The sequence below is a fragment of the Ornithorhynchus anatinus genome, chromosome 9 (assembly GCF_004115215.2).
Source record: "Ornithorhynchus anatinus isolate Pmale09 chromosome 9, mOrnAna1.pri.v4, whole genome shotgun sequence".
NCBI lineage: Eukaryota > Metazoa > Chordata > Mammalia > Monotremata > Ornithorhynchidae > Ornithorhynchus > Ornithorhynchus anatinus.
The window spans coordinates 1,458,331-1,478,160 of record NC_041736.1 but is presented as its reverse complement, the minus strand read 5'-3'; the positions used below and the strand labels follow the sequence as shown (position 1 = coordinate 1,478,160).

Below are 19,830 nucleotides of genomic sequence, written 5' to 3'. Positions count from 1 at the left end.
CCAGCTTTGATCCCTCGGTTTTTGAGTTTTCAAATCCCGTGAACTGGGATGATTGAAACGTGCCCATTGATCTGGTCAATCTCAAGACCTGCTGGACCTTAGTCCACAGCCGCTCAGCAATTCGTGCCCTATTCTAGCGTGGGCACGACCTCCGGCCGCTCTAAATGTGGGAAATGCAGTTCAGCAGAGTCTTCTGGAATAACTGAGAGGAAGGATAGACCTGGGAGCTGTCTGTAAGGGATTGGGACATACAGGCGGTCATCAGTGTTCTGAGCTTTTTTTTTTAATGGTATTTGTTAAGCGCTTATTATGTGCCAGGCACTGTCTAAGCACAGGGGTTCATACAAAGTAACCAGGTTGAACACAGTCCGTGACCCACAATGGGCTCGCAGATGAGGTAACTGAGGCACAAAACAGGCAAGTGGCAGAGTCAAGATTAGAACCCAGGTCGTTCTATCCCAGGCCCAGGCTCTATCCCTTGTGCCGTGCTGCTTCTCTGTGTTGGATTCTTGGAAGAGCCCAGTAGCACCGTGGTGCTGAACCGCCACCACCCCCAGTCCTTGATCCCGGGTTCAAGGAACTACCCCCAGACCTCAAAGACTCCCTCAGGGAACATGGCCCGAGGCACTCTGCACAGTGCTCTGCATACTGTAAGCGCTCAATAAAAATCACTGATCGATCGATCGAAGTCCCCGAGCAACTGGGAGCTCCTCCTTGTGGGACATGGACCGTGTCCAACCTGATTTGCTTTATCTACCCCAGTGCTTAGTAAGTGCCTGGAACATACTAAGTGCTTATCAAACACCATAAAAAAAAAAGGATGCTTCTCTCCAGTGATGAAGTCGATCTCTTTGGTTTGTGATTTGATCTTTGTGGTTTGTGATCCCAACGAGACCTGTGGCTCTATTTGGTTGCTGGGCATGAGATTAGGTAGAAATCTTAGTCCCCAGTGGAGCCTCGGGGAGGTGCTCTCCTGCTGGTTCCACTCTGATCCCATGTGTGAGGGGCCTGGGACACCTTTTTTCCTGTGGCATTTAAGCGCTTACTATATACCAGGCACTGTACTAAGCACTCTACAAGCTACTGAGAAGCAGTGAGGCCTGAATAAAGCTCTCGTTAAGGGCCGCCTTTCTGACGCCGCTCTGAAGTTAAAGATATTCCCTCCGCTCTCCACACTGCCAATGGGCAAGGTTCCAGGCCACCTCCTCCAATGAGGCCTCCCCAGTTAATCTGGGGGAGGGAAAAGTGCAGACCTGGGAGTTCTAATTCCAGCCCTGCCACTTGCCTGCTGTGTGACCTTAGGGTAGACACTTAACCTCTCTGCGCCTCAGTTACCTCATCTGAAAAATGGGGATTAAGACCGTGAGCCTCACGTGGGATATGGACTGTGTCCATCCTGATTATCTTTTATCTACCCCAGTACTTAGTAGAGTACCTGGCTTATAATAAGTGCTTCGCAAATGTCATTAAGGAAAAAAAAACTAATCACGTTGAACACAATAATGGTGTCAATAAAGCCAGTGGATAATGGGTTTGTGTAGCTCAGGGTGTTGGAGACTAACTGGGGAGGCTTCATTGGAGGAGGTGGGCTAGAACATTGCCCATTGGCGGTGTGAAGAGCGGAGGGAACATCTTCACGTTAACTTCAGAGCGGCGTCAGACAGGCGGCCCGAAATGAGAGTTTTATTCAGGCCAACGTGCCGCTGCTTCCTTCTCAAAAAAAAAAATGACTTTTTAATAGCTCCAGCCCAGTGTGGAATTTTAATGGCCCTTGTCTGGCTTCTCTCCTTCGAGAAGAACTCATTTTCAAAGCATCTGGATTTGACCTCCCTCTATTTTTACATGCCCACAATTCAGCTCCCTGGTACTTGCGTCTGAAAGCGGTCTCCGTATCACCTTTGCTCTCCTCTCGTGTCCTCTCGCCACCCTAATTTCACTGCTGACACGCCGGCACCCCGTGCACAGCCTCTTCTGCCAGGGTTTATTACGGGAGAAGTGACTTCCTGAGTGGCGAATGTTCCCGGCAAGTGTACGCCGCAAGGTGCTGTGGCTGTCCGGGCTGCACCTGGTCCAAGAGGCATGCTGGACCCTTAGAACAGCCTGGCACCCACCCGCCCTCCTCCCACCCACCCACCAGGGCAGGGTATTAGGATCTGTGGGAAGAGGCCAGCTGAATTTCATCCCAAAATGATCACGTTCCCAAGGTGCCGTCATCCCCATCTTTGATTCCGCATGGCAACATTTTTCATTTTATGGGAGTCGCTTCGGTTGAAGCTTGGAAGAGCTGGGTGCAAGTCCATCCAGTTGGGATTGCTTCTCATTTCATTGCCTCATCCTGTTCTCCCAGAAAATTCTGCGGGAGGAGCGGGAAACAGGCCCACCCTCTTGGCTGGATCGGTCACAGCAGCCCCTATCCCGGGGTCTCTCGAGCCACGACCATCTTGGAAAGGTCTAGAGAGAAGATGTGCGGCATCACGATGATCTTGTTGTGACTGATCTGGGGGCTGGAGGGGAGTGTGTGAGCATCAGACGGAATGCAGGATGCTGGCCGGCTGCATCGCACAAGGACCGGAAGCTAATGGGCGTCTGATTTGCTTTCTCCTCTCAGAAAGCCTCTGGGCTCCTTACAAGTCCAGAATTCCCTGTCAACACTGGCCTGTGAAGCCCATCATCCTCTTCGAATCATTTTTCAGGATGTCCTCTTCTCAAATGGGGCATAATCCACCTCCTTGTGCTTCTCTCTGGGGACTCAGTGTGGCCTCAATTGAGCTGGAAGTCAGAGGACTGGGTTCTAACCCCAACTCTACCGATTGCCTGTTGTGTGACCTTGGGCAGCTCACTTCACTTCTCTGTGCCAGTTATCTCGTCTGTAAAATGGGGATTAAGACCGTGAGCCTTACGTGGGACAGGTACCGTGTCCAGTCTGGTGATCTTGTAACGAGATCCAGCGGTTATGCAGTGCCTGGCACATAGTAAGCACTAAACAAATGCCTTAAAAAGTGAGAAAGCTGTGTGCATTCTGGTTGGTGGGAGCATCTTGGCGTTTTCTCACCCCTGAATGGCTCATGGGTTGTGATGGGCTTACAGCCCCTAGCCCCTCCCTCCATTTCAGTGACCCATCTGGCCCTTAGGCCGTAGTTGTTAAATCAATGATATCATGGGCTCATTAAACATGCAGATTTTCCGCTTACCAGAACATCAGAGTAGCTCCGTTTAAAATGGAAATTCTCAGCGAAAAATAAATCTTCTTTTATCAGCCCAAGAAACCCGGTTCAGGTGCACGGCTGTGTGTACCCACCGCCTGGCTCCTCAGTAGAGGGATGATTAGAGACGTAACTCAGGAGATACTGCACTCGGTCACTGTCCAAGGGTTCTGCCCCTGGTGATTTTTGATTTATGTCACCTGAGTTTACTAAGGTGGGGAAAAAAAAAATCTCCCTTTGTCAGCCTTATAGAACCAATATATCTGTGGAAGAACAAAGCTGCTGCTCTTGCAATCAATGGGGATGTCAGGCATTAACAGCTTTGTTTCTGGTGATATCTGAATCTGAAAAGAGACCTAGTTAGGGGCTCGGGAAGGAGAGGGAGAGAGAGATAGAAGCCCCCAGTTTAGTAGTCTAGTTGATTAGTTAGGTATTTGAGAAACCCTCAAGATGTTAGATGGCACCCCGAAATACAAAAGACCATTTCTCTGTCTTTAGGACAAAGGAAAGCTTTATGATGTTTAATTTCCACTGCATAGACACAGAAGCCAAGCAGTGGGCAGGTAGAAGGCAGTGCTCTAATAAAACATTTTTAATTCCGAGCCACAGCTATACTGGCTCAGCCCGGCGGCCACCCCAGCCCAGGGCTCTGGCACCAGTGGCGGCACCGGCAGAGTTGGAGTAACTGTGCGCCCGTCATCCGCCTGGGCACCCACCCTCATGGTCAGGGATGGACGACACGACACCCCTGATTCTCCCCAAATGACCAAGCGTGAACCATCCAACACCCCTGACTCTCCGCAACCCCGTCTCCCCAGTGACCCAACATGGACCGTCCAACACCCTTAATTCTCCCCTCTCCGTCCCGACTCTCCCTCAGTGACCCAGCAGAGACCATCATGGGTTCTAATCCTGACAATGCCACTTGTCTGCTGTGTGACCTTGGGCAAGCCACTTAACTTCTCTGTGCCTCATTTACCTCCTCTGTAAAATGGGGATGTAGACTGTGAGCGTCACGTGGGACAACCTGATTACCTTGTATCTGCCCCAGCACTTAGAACAGTGCTTGGCACATAGTAAGCACTTAACAAATACAATTATCATTATTATTATTATTATTATCATTATTATCCAATACTCCTACCCTCTCCCCTCTGCATCCCTGACTCTCCCCCAGTGACCCAGTACGGGCCATCCAACACTGCTGCCTCTGGGCTGGGGTGGGGAGAAAAATGAATCCATCGTATGTTGCTAGTTTTACACACTCATCAGCAGCAGCATCCTAAAACAACATCTGCCTAGGCACACTGAATATCTGTGCAGTCCAAAATGGGACGTGTCTCGTTTGTGGAACACTTTACTGAAGTCGGTGTTTACACACTGGCAGCAGCTTCATGGAATTCTTGTTTTTCTTCTTTGATTTGGGGCAATTAAGATTAAAATGAGAATATTAAGAGATTAGTGGTATTTAATGCTCACTTACTAAAGGGAAACCAAAGGCAACGAGGGCAGAGGAAACTTTTTAAGGACCTAGGAAAATCAAGCCTCAGACAGTGCATCCTAGCGGAAGGATGGGCGTCGATTTCTGAGGACTATGGTGCTCTGCTGTCAAGAAGGGCACGGCTCTCTCTGTGAACAAAAGCTTCACGGGGAAAGAGATAAGGACACAAAAGAGAAAACACCACCGGTAGCTGCAAATATTAAGCACAACAGCACGACAAAGGACAACTGCGGCTCGAGCCGTGCATCAGCTGTGTGACTGTGGGCAAGTCACTTAACTTCTCTGTGCCTCAGTTACCTCATCTGTAAAATGTGGATTAACTGTGAGCCTCATGAGGGATGACCTGATTACCCTGTATCTCCCCTAGCGCTTAGAACAGTGCTCTGCACATAGTAAGGGCTTAACAAGTACCAACATTATTATTCCACATCACCCTTTCCAGACAGTATGAAGTGACATCTTCTCCGCTGGTTGTGGGCAGAGAATGGGACTACTAACTCTATTATAGCATGGCTCAGTGGAAAGAGCACGGGCTTTGGAGTCAGAGGTCATGAGTTTGAATCCCAGCTCTGCCACTTGTCAGCTGTGTGACTGTGGGCAAGTCACTTAACTTCTCTGTGCCTCAGTTACCTCATCTGGAAAATGGGGATTAAGACTTTGAGCCCCACGTGGGACATCCTGATTCCCCTGTGTCTACCCCAGCGCTTAGAACAGTGCTCGGCACATAGTAAGCGCTTAACAAATACCAACATTATTATTATAGTGTACTCTCCCAGGTGCTTCGTACAGTGCTCCGCACACAGTAAGTACTAAATTAGTATGGTCGATTGGTAATTCTATCTACAACTAGATATAGAGAAGGGAGAGACCTAAGTGCTTAGGTGAATCCCAGCTAAGAAAAGTAGCGTGGCTTAGTGGAAAGTGTACAGGCCGGGGAGTCAGAAGGACCTGGTTTCTAATCCTGGCTCTGCCACTTGTCTGCTGTGTGACTTTGAGCAAGTCACTTAACTTCTCTGTGCCTCAATTCCCTCATCTGTGAAATGGGGTTTAAAACTGTGATCCCCATGTGAGACAGGGATTGTGTCCAACCTGATTAGCGCGTATCTACCCCAGCGCTTGGAACAGTGTTTGGCATATAGTAAACGCTTAACAAGTACCATCATTATTTTTATCATCATCATTGTTATTACCTCAGCAGAAGCAGGACACTTTCCCTTCTCTCAAAGAGCTTACAGTCTACTTGATCGTGTTCTGTAGAGATGTCTGGGCTCAGAACATTTCCATTTTATGATCCCAGATTTTTTTACTTCAGCTGGGCTTTGGACAGCCATTCTGACATTAAAGAGTCCTTAGAGAGCTTAAAGGAACAAGAGGTAAATGAAAGATGAAAAGGTCAACTTGGTTCTAAATATAAAGGACTCCCCATATTGTCAGGAAGAATATAGACCCCCAAATCCAGGAAATGAGAACCACTTCACAAAGTTTGGAAACTCGAATCCTTCATCCTCAAGGTAACATTTCTGCCATTCGGTCACGGGAAATTGGATTATTCGAGAGATAGGTTTAAGTCATAGCCAAATGGTCTTCTATTTACAAATGTAATTTGGCCTCATGAGTAGGTAATCTTGTTAAAATATTGTCAGGTTAATTGAAATTGATTTGTGTTTTCTAAACATAGCGAATGCTAATCGAATAGCAGGCTTAGTGGTACGTTTAAATCTGTGCGGGATTACTGTACGGGCGACAGGGAATGAATGATTCATGGCCTGGAGGGAAGATGGGGTGGAAGTGCTTTGAGTTGAGCCGTCCTTTTTCCTCTTCTCCCCTCATCTCCTCTCCTCCCTCGCTGCTACTGTGCCCCCCGCCTCGACTAGGGACCGAGGAAGTGATGGAAGATCAGTGCAGCTTGCAGCGTGGTTTAGTGGAAAGAGCCTGGGCTTGGGAGTCAGAGGTCAAGGGTTCTAATCCTAACTCCACCACTTGTGTGCTGTGTGATCTTGGGCAAATCACTTAACTTCTCTATGCCTCAGTTACCTCACCTGAAAATGGGGATTAAGACTGTGAGCCCCTCGTGGGACAATCTGATTACCCTGTATCTCCCCCAGCACTTAGAACAGTGCTCTGCACATAGTAAGCGCTTAGCAAATACCATAATTATTGTTATTATTATTCCCACTCCCCTTGTCTGGGTTTCTTTCTTGGGTCTGTCTGTCCCATTAGAGTGTGAGCTCCCTGTGGGCAGGGAATGTATCTTGGGCTCGTGTGGTACCTTCCCAGTCACTGAATTCAGTGTGTGTAGTGTTTAGTAGAGGCTCAGATTCCAACACAGCCCCTCTTGGAGCATCCCTTAATTTGGGGTACCCGAGAGCCCTCAGGGAGTGGTTCAGATTTGGGTTTCAGCTTCCCCGGCCTCACGTGGCCTGCCTGTGTTTCCATGAGGTGATCGATCAGTAAGTCGATCAATCAAGGGCATTTATTAGACCCTTAGTGTGTTTAGAGCACCGTGCTTGGAATACAGTAGAGTTAATAGACACGTCCTCTGCCCACAACAAGCTTACAGTGTAGAGGGGGAAGCAGACAATATAAATAAATCAATTGTGGATATGTAAATGAGTTATAAAATATATATATAATATACTCATTATGAATTACTTATTCATATTAATGTCTGTCTCCCCCTCTACACTATAAGCTAGCTATAGGCAGGGAACTTGCCTGTTAATTCTGCTGTATCATACTCTTCCAAGTGGTTGGTATGGTGCTCTGCTCATAGTAAGCGCTCAATAAAACAGCGTGGCTTAGTGCAAAGAGCACGGGCTTGGGAGTCAGAGGGCATGAGTTCTAATCCCGGCTCCGCCACTTTTCTGCCTTGTGACTTTGGACAAGTCACTTAACTTCTCTGTGCCTCACCTGGGTCAACCTGATTCCCCTGTATCTACCCAAGCACTTAGAATGGTGTTTGGCACATAGTAAGCTCTTAACAAATTCCATAATTATTATTAATAATACTATTGATTGATGGATATAAGTAAAGTATGGATATGGTGAACCCCACGATTCTCGGACTAGGCACTCCCAGCGATCCACATGCCCCTGGGATCCACATGAATGAAGCCAGGAGGGGTTGCGAGAGGTTGTCCCTGACAGCAAGGTCTCCTCCGAGCCAGCGGCCCCCGTTCTGGGCTTCACCGATCGGCGTTCTCTCCGCAGAAAACTTTTCTTCACCGACTACGGGAATGTGGCTAAGGTCGAGAGATGCAACATGGATGGGACCAACCGGACCAGGATCGTGGACTCCAAGGCAGAGCAGCCCACCGCCCTGGCTCTGGACCGGATCGGCCGGCTGCTGTACTGGGTGGACACTTACCTGGACTACGTGGCCGTGGTGGACTACCAAGGGAAGAACCGGCGGACGGTCGTCCAGGGCCGACAGGTCAGTGAGTTTGGGGCTGGACTGGAGGACGCCTGGGAGCTGGGCTACAGCTGCGTTGGGCATTGGCAGTCATCACGAGGTCTTCCTTGGTCAAAAAGAAATAGAAATGGGATACCAGGTCTCCAGTGCTTACCTCAGCTAGGAGAAATTCCTCCTGGATTACTTTCAGGATGGATCAGGTCCCTCGGTTTTTCTTAGACAAATCTGGAAAATTAGGCATCCCTGACCTACTAGCCAAAAGACCTCTTTAATTTAATTGAGAAACAGAGTGGTCTAGTGGATAGAACACGGTCCTGGGAGTCAGGAGGACTTAGGGTCTCATCCCAGATCTGACTTTTTTTTTTTTTTAACTGTACTGAGCACTGGGGTAGAAACAAGCTAATCAGGTTGGCTGCATTTGTCTACTGGGTTACCTTGAGCAAGTCACTTAGCTTCTCTGTGCCTCAGTTCCTTCAGCTGTAAAGTGGGGATGAAGACTGTGGGACATGGACTGTGTCCAGGCCGAAGATCTTGTGTCTACCTCAGCACTTACTAAGTGCCTGGCACATAGCAAATGCTTAACAAATACTATTAAAGAAAAAAAATTCATTAGGAGCTGAACTACCTCACCTCTTTTATCCCAGTGTTATTAAAGAGGTCTCTTAAACAGAGGAATGTTCTAGCTCATCAAACAATAGTCTAGGGATGGCTTGGAACAAACCTTCTGATCTGCCCCCCTTCCTCCTCTGGAACGGATTAGAGTTTTGCGGGAGGAGCTGAGACTGGATTTCTAAATTACTTGTTGTCCAAGTAGGTAAGCTGTGAGGCCTAGTGGAAAGAGCACGGGCCTGGCAGCCCGAAGACCTGGGTTCTAATCCCAGCTGTACCACATGCCTACTGCGTGATCTTGGTCAAGCCACAACTTCTCTGGGTCTCAATCCTCAACTGCAAAATAGTGATTTAGTACTTGTTCTCCCTCTTACTTAGATTGTGAGCCAAAGTGAGACAGGGTTTGTGCTTGACCGGATTAACTTGTGTCCACCCCAGTGCTTAGAACAGTGTTGGACACATAGTGAGTGCTTAACCATAAAAAAGCAAGTTTTAAGGAGTTGATGCTTCCAAGGAGCTACTCCAGAGTGATTTTTGGAGATGGGAGTTACTCTGAATATCCAGAACATTCCAGGACCCAGAACCTGTGCAGTGATGGGTTATTCATCCTTTGCAGACATTCCCCAACTTACCCTCTGTCTACCCTCCGATTTTCTTTGCCCCATCAAATTTTCAACCTTTTGGGAAGCTGGGGTTGAGGCTGGCAGTTCAGTCCTCCAAGATAGGGGCCACAAGAAGAGGTTCACCCACCCACCATACCCTTCAGAACTTTGCTTGGAAGCCACCCGGACCTACTGATTTGATTGATTGACTGACTGACTGCCTGCCGTTTACCAGGCAGCCATGTAGAGGTCAGGGCTGTGCAGCTCTTTCCCTTTCTTGCAGGTGATGCATCTTTATGATCTGACCGTGTTTGAAAACTACCTGTACGCGACCAATGTGGATCATTCCAGTGTCATACGCATAAACCGATTCAACGGCACAGACGTCCAGCCCGTCGTCACCATGGAGAACGCCCGCGGGATCCACGTCTACCAAAAGAGGGCCCGGCCAACAGGTGGGAAGACCCGGTGACTGAATTCCCCCATGTGGGGGACTGCCCGCCCGGACCCCTTCAGACCGTCCTCGTGGCGGTGGCCGCAGTTCAGCGGTCATCGCTGAAGGAGAGCGGGATGTTGTGGCTGTCACTCTGGGCCTCTCCCCCCAGGGTGCCAGGGCTCCCAGTGATTGATGACTAGAGAGCTTGTTTCCCAGGTGTCATATGTGTGGGTCATGGAGGGCCCCCTTGGTGGGGAGTCAATTTGGATATTGTCAGATTTGGATGTTGTCAGCCTTTATCTGAAGCATCTGGCCAGTCTCACGTGGGTCAAGAGGGCATCTGAGGCATATTTCTGCTGCTTGGGGAGACATAAAGTGTAGATGGGCTCGTTCCTGGCATCTCCTGCCTGGTGCTCTAAATCCCCAGGGAGGACAGCCCCCTCTCCCCGGGAACCATCCGTTCCTCCCCTCCTCCCTCGGTCTTCGTTTCCCCTCCCTCCTATGAACACCCAGGACGGAGAAGGAACCGGAGCCGGGAAAGCTGTGCCTGCCCACATGGAGACTTTAGTCGCAGTTTGAGGGATATTCTAGAGGAATAACCCCTTGGTGGCTTTGGCCAATCGGAAGAGCCCATCGGAGATGTTTTACTCCCACATCCACCAGCTCTGAGAGAGGCCAGAGCTCTTCCCAGTGATGGTGTACTTTATCATTATTATCATTTTTATCATTATCATCGTTATTGGACTTGATAAGCATTTACTGAGAGTCAAGCACTGTTCTAAGTGCTACAGTAGATACAAGTTATTCAGCCTGGACAGAGTCCCTGTCCCATATGTGGTTCACAGTCTAAGAAGGAGGGAGTAGGATTTAATCCCGATTTCAGGAACGAAGAAACTGACTCACAGAGAAATTATGTGACTTGCCCAGGTTCACATAGCAGAAGAGTGGCAGAGCTGGGAATAGAACCCAGAGGACCCGTCTTCCAGGCCCACGCTCGTTTCACTAAGCCAAGCTTCATCCTAAGGGAGAGGGCCTCATCACTCCTCCACCTCTGCCCAGCCTCCTCCCCTGGATTCCAGTTGCCCCCCTCCACAGGACTGGGCACCAGTTCTGATATTCTCATAGCATCGTACGGTGTTGGGAAAACAGTTGTTCCCCCAGAACACAGACTCTGTGATGGGAAGGTGGGCAGGGGTGTGTGGCCCATGGCGGGTTCATTCAATAGTATTTATTGAGCGCTTACTATGTGCAGAGCACTGTACTAAGCGCTTGGGATGAACAAGTCGGCAACAGATAGAGACAGTCCCTGCCGTTTGACGGGCTTACAGTCTAATCAACTGTAGGGTTCCATTGTGTCCTATCTGGTGTGTTGCAGTGCGGGGCCAGGCGTGTGAGGACGACCCCCTCGGCGTGCCCGGTGGGTGCTCCCACCTCTGTCTTCTCGGCAGCAGCCACAAGACGCGGGCGTGCCGCTGCCGGACCGGCTTCACCCTGGGCAACGACGGCCGCTCCTGCAAACGTACGTGAGCCCGGTCGCGCCTGATGCCTGCAGCAGGCGTGCTGACCTCGGGGGGTGGCACGGTGGTGGCCAGCTTGGAGGGTGAACTGGCAGCCCAACTGTGGACCTACCATTAGGGAATTCCCAGCAGCCCCGAGGGCCTGAGCTGGTGGGAGGCTGGACTGACGACCAAGAGGAAAACTGACCTCCAACTCACGTCTTCCACTTCTCTGGGGAGGGCGCTGGTTCAGGGGCGGTCTTGGGTTCCGTAGCTGTGAGCGTTCCTGCCCCACTGGGTGGCCACCTAGCTGGAAGGACCCCAGCGTGGCCACCTGGACCTAAGGAGATAGGGTGATCTTGCCCAGGCCAGACCCTCGTGGGGCCCTCGGAGCCGGTCCACAGGCAGAACCCTCAGGTGGAGTGAGGCTCAGAGAGCCGTAGCCGGTTCTGTTTGTAACCGTGTCTCCCGCAGGACCGAAGCACGCGCTCTTCCTCTTCTACGGGAAGGGCCGGCCCGGGATCGTGCGCGGGATGGACCCGCACGCCAAGATGGCAGACGAGGTCATGATCCCCATCGAGAACCTGGTCAGCCCGCGCGCCCTGGACTTTCACGCCGCCGCCAATTACATCTACTTCGCCGACACCACCAGCTTCCTCATCGGCAGGCAGAAGGTCGACGGCACCCAGAGGGAGACCGTTCTCAAAGATGGTAGGTGACCCTAGGTGACCGTTCTCAAAGACGCTGGGTGAACGTGGGCGACCCTCCTCAGATACGTGGTAAGTGACGCTCTGGGACGTGGGGTAAACCAGCATCGAAGCTGACGGAATACCTGAATGCTGGTCGGAAGATAGCCGACGTTCACTTTTAAGTCTAATCTCTAGAGGTTGTTTCTGTAAAATTCATTTTAAGCCACCCTCCCTAGGCTTGGGGATGCTATTGAAAGAAGACCCCGTCTGCTTGATTTTTGTTCTCTGAAAAAAAAATAACTGGCTGAAATGATGGAAATTATTTTGCAGATGGCCGCGTATGTGTATATTCCACACAGGGCCAGGGCCCCAGGTCATTGTCAGTTAATTGTGTTTATTGAGCACTTACTATGCACTTGGGAGAATATAACATAACAGATACATTCTCTGCCCACAACGAGCTTACAGTCTAGAGGAGGAGACAGACTTTAATATGAATAAATAAATTACAAGTTTTGTCAACCACGCACACTCACCCGTGGATGAATTTCCCACTATCTTCTTTGAGCACAAAGGAGAGGTGCATGTGATGGGTGCTTAATCAGGGCAGAGCTCTACACTGAGTGGCACCTATTACTTGCATTAAAATAAAAATTAAAAATGTTGGTATTTGTTAAGCGCTTACTGCGTGCAGAGCACTGTTCTAAGCGCTGGGGTAGATGCAGGGGAATGAGGTTGTCCCACGTGAGGCTCGCAGTCTTCATCCCCATTTTACAGATGAGAGAACTGAGGCACAGAGAAGTGAAGTGACTTGCCCACAGTCACACAGCTGACAAGGGGCAGAGTCGGGATTCGAACCCATGACCCCTGACTCCCAAGCCCGGGCTCTTTCCACTGAGCCACGCTGTATTACACTTTCCTGACTGCCTATCATGGGCAACATGCTATGATGGGAATCCACTGCATGCAGGCTGTTGTAGTAGGCAGAGTGCTGGCCAGAGTGCTATTATGAGCAGTGAGTTCTAAAGAGCAATTATTGTAGCCGCGGTGCTGTACTGGGCACCTTCTGCAGGCAGGATGCTATCCTGGATGCTAGTGAGCAGGGAATAGAAGTAAAAGTCAAAACATAATGGAAGATAAACAACATTAACTACAGAGAAGCAGTATGGCCTAGCAGAAAGAGCAGGAGTTGAGGGACTTGCATTCTAACCCTGGTTCTGCCGCTTGCCTTGGACAGGTCACCTAAGTTCTGTGCCTCAGTTTCCTCCTGGACTGAGAGTTGGGATTGTGATGGGAGAGGTGGTGGGTGGCATTACACAGCTCTTCTGCTCCGATCAGCTTGTCCTTTATGTGTGTACAGAGATGTCTTTCCCATTAATAATAATAACGATTATGGTATTTAAGTGCTTCCTTTGTGCCAGGTACTGTATTAAACGCTGGGGTGGAGACAAGCAAATCAGATTGGACACAGTCCATATCCTACATGGTTCGTACGGTCTTACTCCCCACTTTACAGATGAGGTAACTGAGGCAGGGAAGTTAAGTGACTTACCCAAGGCCACATAGCAGGCAAGTGATGGAGTTGGGATTAGAACCCATGACCTTCTGACTCCCAGGCCCGTGCTCTATCACTACACCATGCTGCTTCTCCTAAGAAGCCATCGCCAGTGGAGAAGTTCACCGACAAGTGTGTGTGTAGCTGAAACAGCCAATGCAGGACCCACAGTCCCGGTCCCACCGGGCACACAAAAAGGCCTTCCCTTGTGTGGTCACGCTTGGCTTTTGCTGTTTCCGGTTCCGTCTCTTTTGCCCCCTCGTCTTCTTTTGCTCGCACAGGTTTTGCTCCGAAAGGGCCTCTCCTTCCTTGATGGCAGTAGTCCAGGCTGGTCGGGCCTCGGCGATGGGCTCCCACTTTTCAGCGGGGGAGGCGGCGCTGTCGGAGACTTGGAGTCTGTCCTACGGTGCTCCCCCACTGTTCGTAGGGCTTTTCTCCTCAGGCGACAGAGGAGCGAACATCAGTCAGATGGGTTTCAGGCTCAACGATGCTGGCAGAAAGCGCCAAGAAAGAGCCAACTTTCCAAAGTTGCTCTTGGGCTATTAAGCGTTTTTATGGGGGAGTGGCTTTCACTTGGCCGCCTCAATCAATCCGAAATGGTCCTGATTAAATGCTGGCAGTGGGCACGGCACAGCAGTGAGCTCTGGGGAGTTACTCGGTTATTAATTAAGACGTGATCTCAGTCCAGCCCGGGGAGGAAGACCCTGAAAATTCAAGAAGAGCTGCCGGGGAACAGCCCGGGAGAAACGGTTTCAGCTTTGGAATGGGCCAAGGGGTGGATGGCACCGACTGGTCTTCATAAATAACAATAATGATTTTGGCATTCGTTTAGCACTGAGGTGCCAAGCACTGAGGTAGATAGGAGACCTGCAGGCAAAGACACACAGACAGTTAAAATGTTAAGAGCGCCGTTAACTCCATCTTCATCACCACCTTCACTGGTATTTACTGAGTGCCCTCAGGGTACCCAGCACTGCGTAAGAGGAGCAGCGTGGCCAAATGGCAAGAGCCCCGGCTTGGGAGTCAGAGATCGTGGGTTCTAATCCCGGTTTCACCACTTGTCAGCTGTGTGACTTTGAGCAAGTCACTTAATTTCTCTGTGCCTCGGTTACCTCATCTGTAAAATGGGGATTGAGACTGTGAGCCCCACGTGGGGCAATCTCATCACCTTGTTTTTACCCCAGCATTTAGAACAGTGCTTGGCACATAGTAAGCGCTTAACAAATACCCTGATTATTATCAGTGGTTTGGGAACAAGCCGTGGAAATGGTAGTTACAGTCCCTGCCCTCCAGGAGTTTCAGAGGATGGTTTGGATGCCATCCCGGGTTGCGTATCCTAAACCTAAACCCTCCAACCCGATGCCAATCCATAGTGCTGCCATTTCCGGCCACGGAGATGCACACAGGGCTTTGTGTTGGACACGGGCCTGGAAGGAAGAAGGTGGTGAGTTCTAATCCCAGCTCCACCGCTTGCCTGCTGTGTAACCTTGAATAGGTCACTTCATTTCTCTGGGGCTCCATTACCTCATCTGTAAAATGTGAAACTGTGAGCCCCACGTGGGACCGGGACTGTGTCCGACTCAATTTGCTTGTATCCACCCCAGTACTTATTTCAGTGCCTGGCATAAAGTAAGCACTTAACAAATACCATCATTATCATTATTACTATTATCCATGGGGCAGAGAGGCAGATCGAGAAGACCTGAAAAGAGCCCCAGCAAAAGTCTGAGGCTGCTCGAGGAAGGCTTAGAGTCCGTCCCCCGGGGCATTTCCTCTGACGGACCAAGAGGCATGGCACTTTCGCAGGCTCCGACTCCATTATCTTGGAGACACCATCACGCAGGGGTGTGGGCATGGCAGAAGAGGCCGATGCGGAACCCCCAGTGTGGCCACCCCTGCTCTGACTCATCCCGGTCCCGGAGTGCCATATAAGAGCCGACCCATCACAGATGCTGGAACTTGTCCTCAGGGTTTGTGCCTTGGACGCAAGATAGTCTCGGGGGGTGGGGGAGGGTGGTCGTGGTCATGCGAACGGGGTCCCAACCAGGAAAGACCCCATTCGGCTCCGGCGCTCATTGATAGCGTATGTGCTGTCTGACATACTATCTGGAGATCAGGGAGCCCAACAGGCAAAGTGGGACTGTTGGGCTACAGTGTGACATGACAGTGGGAGAAACGAGTGTGGGGTGTGTACATGCCGTATGTGTAGGATGTGTGTGCACGCCATGTGCATACGTGTGAACGTCGGCATGTTACGTATGGGTGTCTGCATGTTGTATGCATGTGCCTGCTCTGTACATTTGTGATCATAGTATGTGCATGCACACTGCTCATACTGTCTGTGTCTTGGGCAGACACGTGTACCCGTACAGACCTTCTAGACTGTAAGATCACTGTCGGCAGGGAACGTGTCTGTTTATTCTTGTATTGCACTCTCCCAAGTGCTTAGTTCAGTGCTGTACACACAGTAAGCACTTAATAAAACAAGGAAGTGACTGCACGCGTGGGCAGGATGGGGAGATACGTACACCACATTGGTACAGCAAGGAATTCAGTGCAAGTTTTCCTCTATGTGGGTTTTTGCCAGCAGGCGAGGCCTGTGCTCCAGAGGAACCGGGCCAATCCTCGTGGCCCCAGCCAATTGCCAGAGAGGGCACCAGCCACTTCTGCTTCACAGCAGGGCACTCTGCTGTCTGGAAAATACCTAAGTGGCTGAACCTTCACTCGTTTCTGAAAACATGAAACCAGTGTGAAGGTGGAGATGTCGAAGCTGCCCTCTGTGAGGTCCGATAGTTCCTAGTAGCATTCCTCCGCCAGTCAGGACGGGAGAGATACAGTCATTCAGCCCTAATAAAATACACCTGAAACTCAGTGAAAAATCCAAGATGGGGTTTGCTAATCTGAATGCACAAACTTGAGGGTCCTTCCCCCTCTCCATATGTGAGTGAACTGCCCCTGGGAACTCCTTGCCCACTTTAACCTGGTGTGAGAGAATCATTCATTCGATCGTATTTATTGAGTGCTTACTGTGTGCAGAGCGCTTGGAAAGTACAATTCAGCAACAGGGGCAGTCCCTGCCCACAGTGGGCTCACAGTGTAGAAGGGGGAGACATCAAAACAAGTAAACAGGCATCAATAGCATCGATATAAATAAATAGAATTATAGATATACACATCACTAATAGAATTATAAATATGTACGTAAATACTCACAAGTGCTGTGGGGTGAGGAGGGGGGAGCGAGTGGGGGTGACGGGGCAGGGGAGCAGAAGAAAAGGGAGGTTAGTCCAAGAAGGCCTCCTGGAGGATTTGAGCGTTCAGTAGGACTTTGAAGAGGGGAAAAGTGTGCTGCTTTGCCGGATTTGAGGAGGGAGGGCCACATGTGGTCAACCTGAGGAGCGTGATTTTCATGGAGGCATCATCATCACTCCCCTCACCACCATCCCCACGATCACTGCCATCACCACCACGGCCATCCAACTTGGTTGTCACAAAGCTATCGCCTTCCTCATCACCGCGGTCACCTTCATGGAGTCACCACATTGACTGTCACTCCTTCACCGCTATCACCTCCATGAGCCTCCTCCTCCATTATCATCACCAATCCCACCATTGACATCCCCACCATCACCCTCAGTTCGATCACTGGTACTGGTGATAGTGAGGCTACCTATTACAACACTGCCGTGTCAGTCTCCCAAAGATCCCTGGCGTTAGTTGAGGTAGGCAATTAAGGAGTTGATAAAACAAACTTCCCATTCCCTGGCAGTTCACAGGTAATCAAATTATTTACAAATGCAGTAATAAACATAGTTGATTATTTGTAAATACCTTGATGTCAGTCTGTCCCCATTAGAGTGGAAGACCCTTGGGGCAGGGAAGGTGTCATTTTTGCTTGTTTTGTACTGTCCTAAGAACTCAGCACAGTCTGTGACACCCCATGGGCACTCGATAAATATTACTGCTATTCTCCATGGCTAATATTTGTTTGGGAAATTTGGATGTCCCCGTGATATCCCGGGCTGCGCGATGAAGCGGTAAAACGGTAAATCTTATTGTCATGTGTAGCAGCGAACTGGAGAGATCTGTGCGGTGGAAAGTGGGCCTGTGTTTCCGAGATTTTTGAGTTCTGCCCACGTGCTGTGAATACTCCCCAAGGAATCGGTCCATATTCTTTGAGAGATTCTAAATCCTGGGTCATTTTCTTGCAGACTTCTGTTTTAGGGCATGAGTTTGTGTTGCATTTTTTTCCCAGAAGCGGTGGTGAGTTGCATAAAGCCATCCGCACCCTCTCACTCAGTGTCACCGGGATCAACTGCAGGTCTCCGATACCCCAAAGCTGGAGATAAGGCGGCACCGTCCCTTATAGACCCAGAGAGGTCCCATTGCCTCTGGGGAAGTGTCACCTAAACGGGCAGCATGTTTTCTGTCAACCCAAGTGTCGGTCCGGGTGCCAGAGGCGGTGAGAGGCGGCTCTCTGAGCAGAACCGGAAATCTTTATTCTGTAAGATGCAGCATGACCTAATGGACAGAGCTCGGGCCTGTGAGTCAGAGGACTTGGGTTCTAATCCTGGCTCGATCATTTGCCTGCTGTGTGACCTAGGGCAACTCACTTTATTTCTCTGTGCCTCGGTTACCCACAGGATTTCGACTGGGTGCCTCCTGTGGGACAGTGTCCATCTTGATTTTGTTGTATCTACCCTAGTGCTTAGTACAGTGTCTGGCACGTAGTAAGTGCTTAGCAAACACCATTTTTTTAAAAAAAACTAACCACGCCAGCTTAAAGGTCTAGCTCATTTAAAACCCACCCTCCCCTGAAAGCCCAGTTTTCAGGGGTCCACCCTGACAACAGCCACCCTCTTCTTGTGTTGTAGATCTGGAGAACGTGGAGGGCATCGCCGTGGACTGGATCGGCAACAACCTGTACTGGACAAACGACGGCCGCCGCAAAACCATCAGCGTGGCCCGGCTGGAGAAAGCATCGCAGAGTCGGAAGACGCTGTTGGAGGGGGAGATGTCCCATCCCAGGGCCATCGTGGTCGATCCGGTCAATGGGTATGGAGGGGTCAGCCCCGCTTCTGCTTAACTGCTTTCCACTGAGTGTCAAGGTGGGGGTATCCCCCTTTCCCTACTCTATCAGCAAAATCGCTTTCTGTGTCCTTGGGACCAGCCCACTGGTGGCTCCTAAATATTATAAAAGTTGTGGTACTTTTTAAGCGCTTACTGTGTTCCAAGCCCTGTGGTAACTACTGGAGTAGATATAGGTTAATCAGGTTGGACAGAGTCTCTGTCCCGTGTAGGGCTCATAGTCTCCCCATTTTGCAGATGAGGTAACTGAGGCCCAGTGAAGTGACATGCCTAAGGTCACACAGCAGACATATGGCAGAGCCGAGATTAGAACCTAGGTGGTTCTGACTCCCAGGCCCATGCTCTATCCACTAGGCCACACTGCTTCTCTGTCAAGCTGTTTCCGGGTGCCATGCCGGGGCCCGTCCACTGGTGTCCCTTCCATTGATGTGTTTCTTGTGTCGTGAGACTGCCAGTGAGGGGGACTGCTGCTGCTTTACAAGATTGGCAAAGTTCCTCTTCACTTTCTCAGCATCTCCCACAGCATCTCCCACAGTATCCAATCCACTTGTGTGTCTCAAACTGATCCTAGAATGAGTTCCTTTCATAAGAATTAGTTATTTATATTTGGCTTACTTTTCTTGTTATGGGTGTTCTCTGTGCTTCCCCTTTAATTCTTGTTGAAGGCATGCTTTCTATGTCACATAAATAAAACACACACGGACCATATCTTCCACCTCTGTGGCCTGCTGACAAAGGCTTCCCACAGTGTTCTGCACAGAGCAGATGCTCAGGACAGTGTTCTGAATACTTCTGATACCCAGTATAGTGCCGTTGCCACAGTAGGAGTGCAGTGGCAGTACTCTGCCCATTTTAGGTGCTCAGTACATCAGTACAGTGCATCTTGGGGTTCTGCGACCGGTGAGTCTCGACATTCTGTGACCGGTGCATCTCGGCATCCTGTGATATGTGTGTCTCGGGACTCTGGGATTGGTGCATCTCCGGGAGCTCTGTGGAAACTCCTCACTGCTGCTCCAAGGTATTTTGGTAAGTTAGGGTGCCAACCGTCCAATCCATCTCAGCTCCAAACAGCTTAATTCATTGCCTAATAATAATAATGATGATAATAATCGGGCTATTTAAGTGCTTACTGTGTGCCAGGCACTGTTCTAAGCTCTGGGATAAGTATAAGATAGTCGAGTCAGAAAGTGTCCGTATCCCTCACGGGGCTCCCGATCTTAATCTCCATTTTATAAATGA

The 19,830-nt window shown here is 50.0% G+C and overlaps 1 protein-coding gene across 1 annotated transcript in view; it reads left to right on the top strand.

Moving 5' to 3' along the window:
* Positions 1 to 19,830, top strand: part of LRP1B (LDL receptor related protein 1B) — a 389,846-nt gene that overhangs the window by 112,651 nt on the left and 257,365 nt on the right. The window contains 5 exon segments of the mRNA XM_029072223.2: positions 7,915 to 8,137; positions 9,611 to 9,782; positions 11,139 to 11,282; positions 11,734 to 11,970; positions 18,378 to 18,558. Coding sequence (XP_028928056.2) covers positions 7,915 to 8,137; positions 9,611 to 9,782; positions 11,139 to 11,282; positions 11,734 to 11,970; positions 18,378 to 18,558 — 957 coding nt within the window.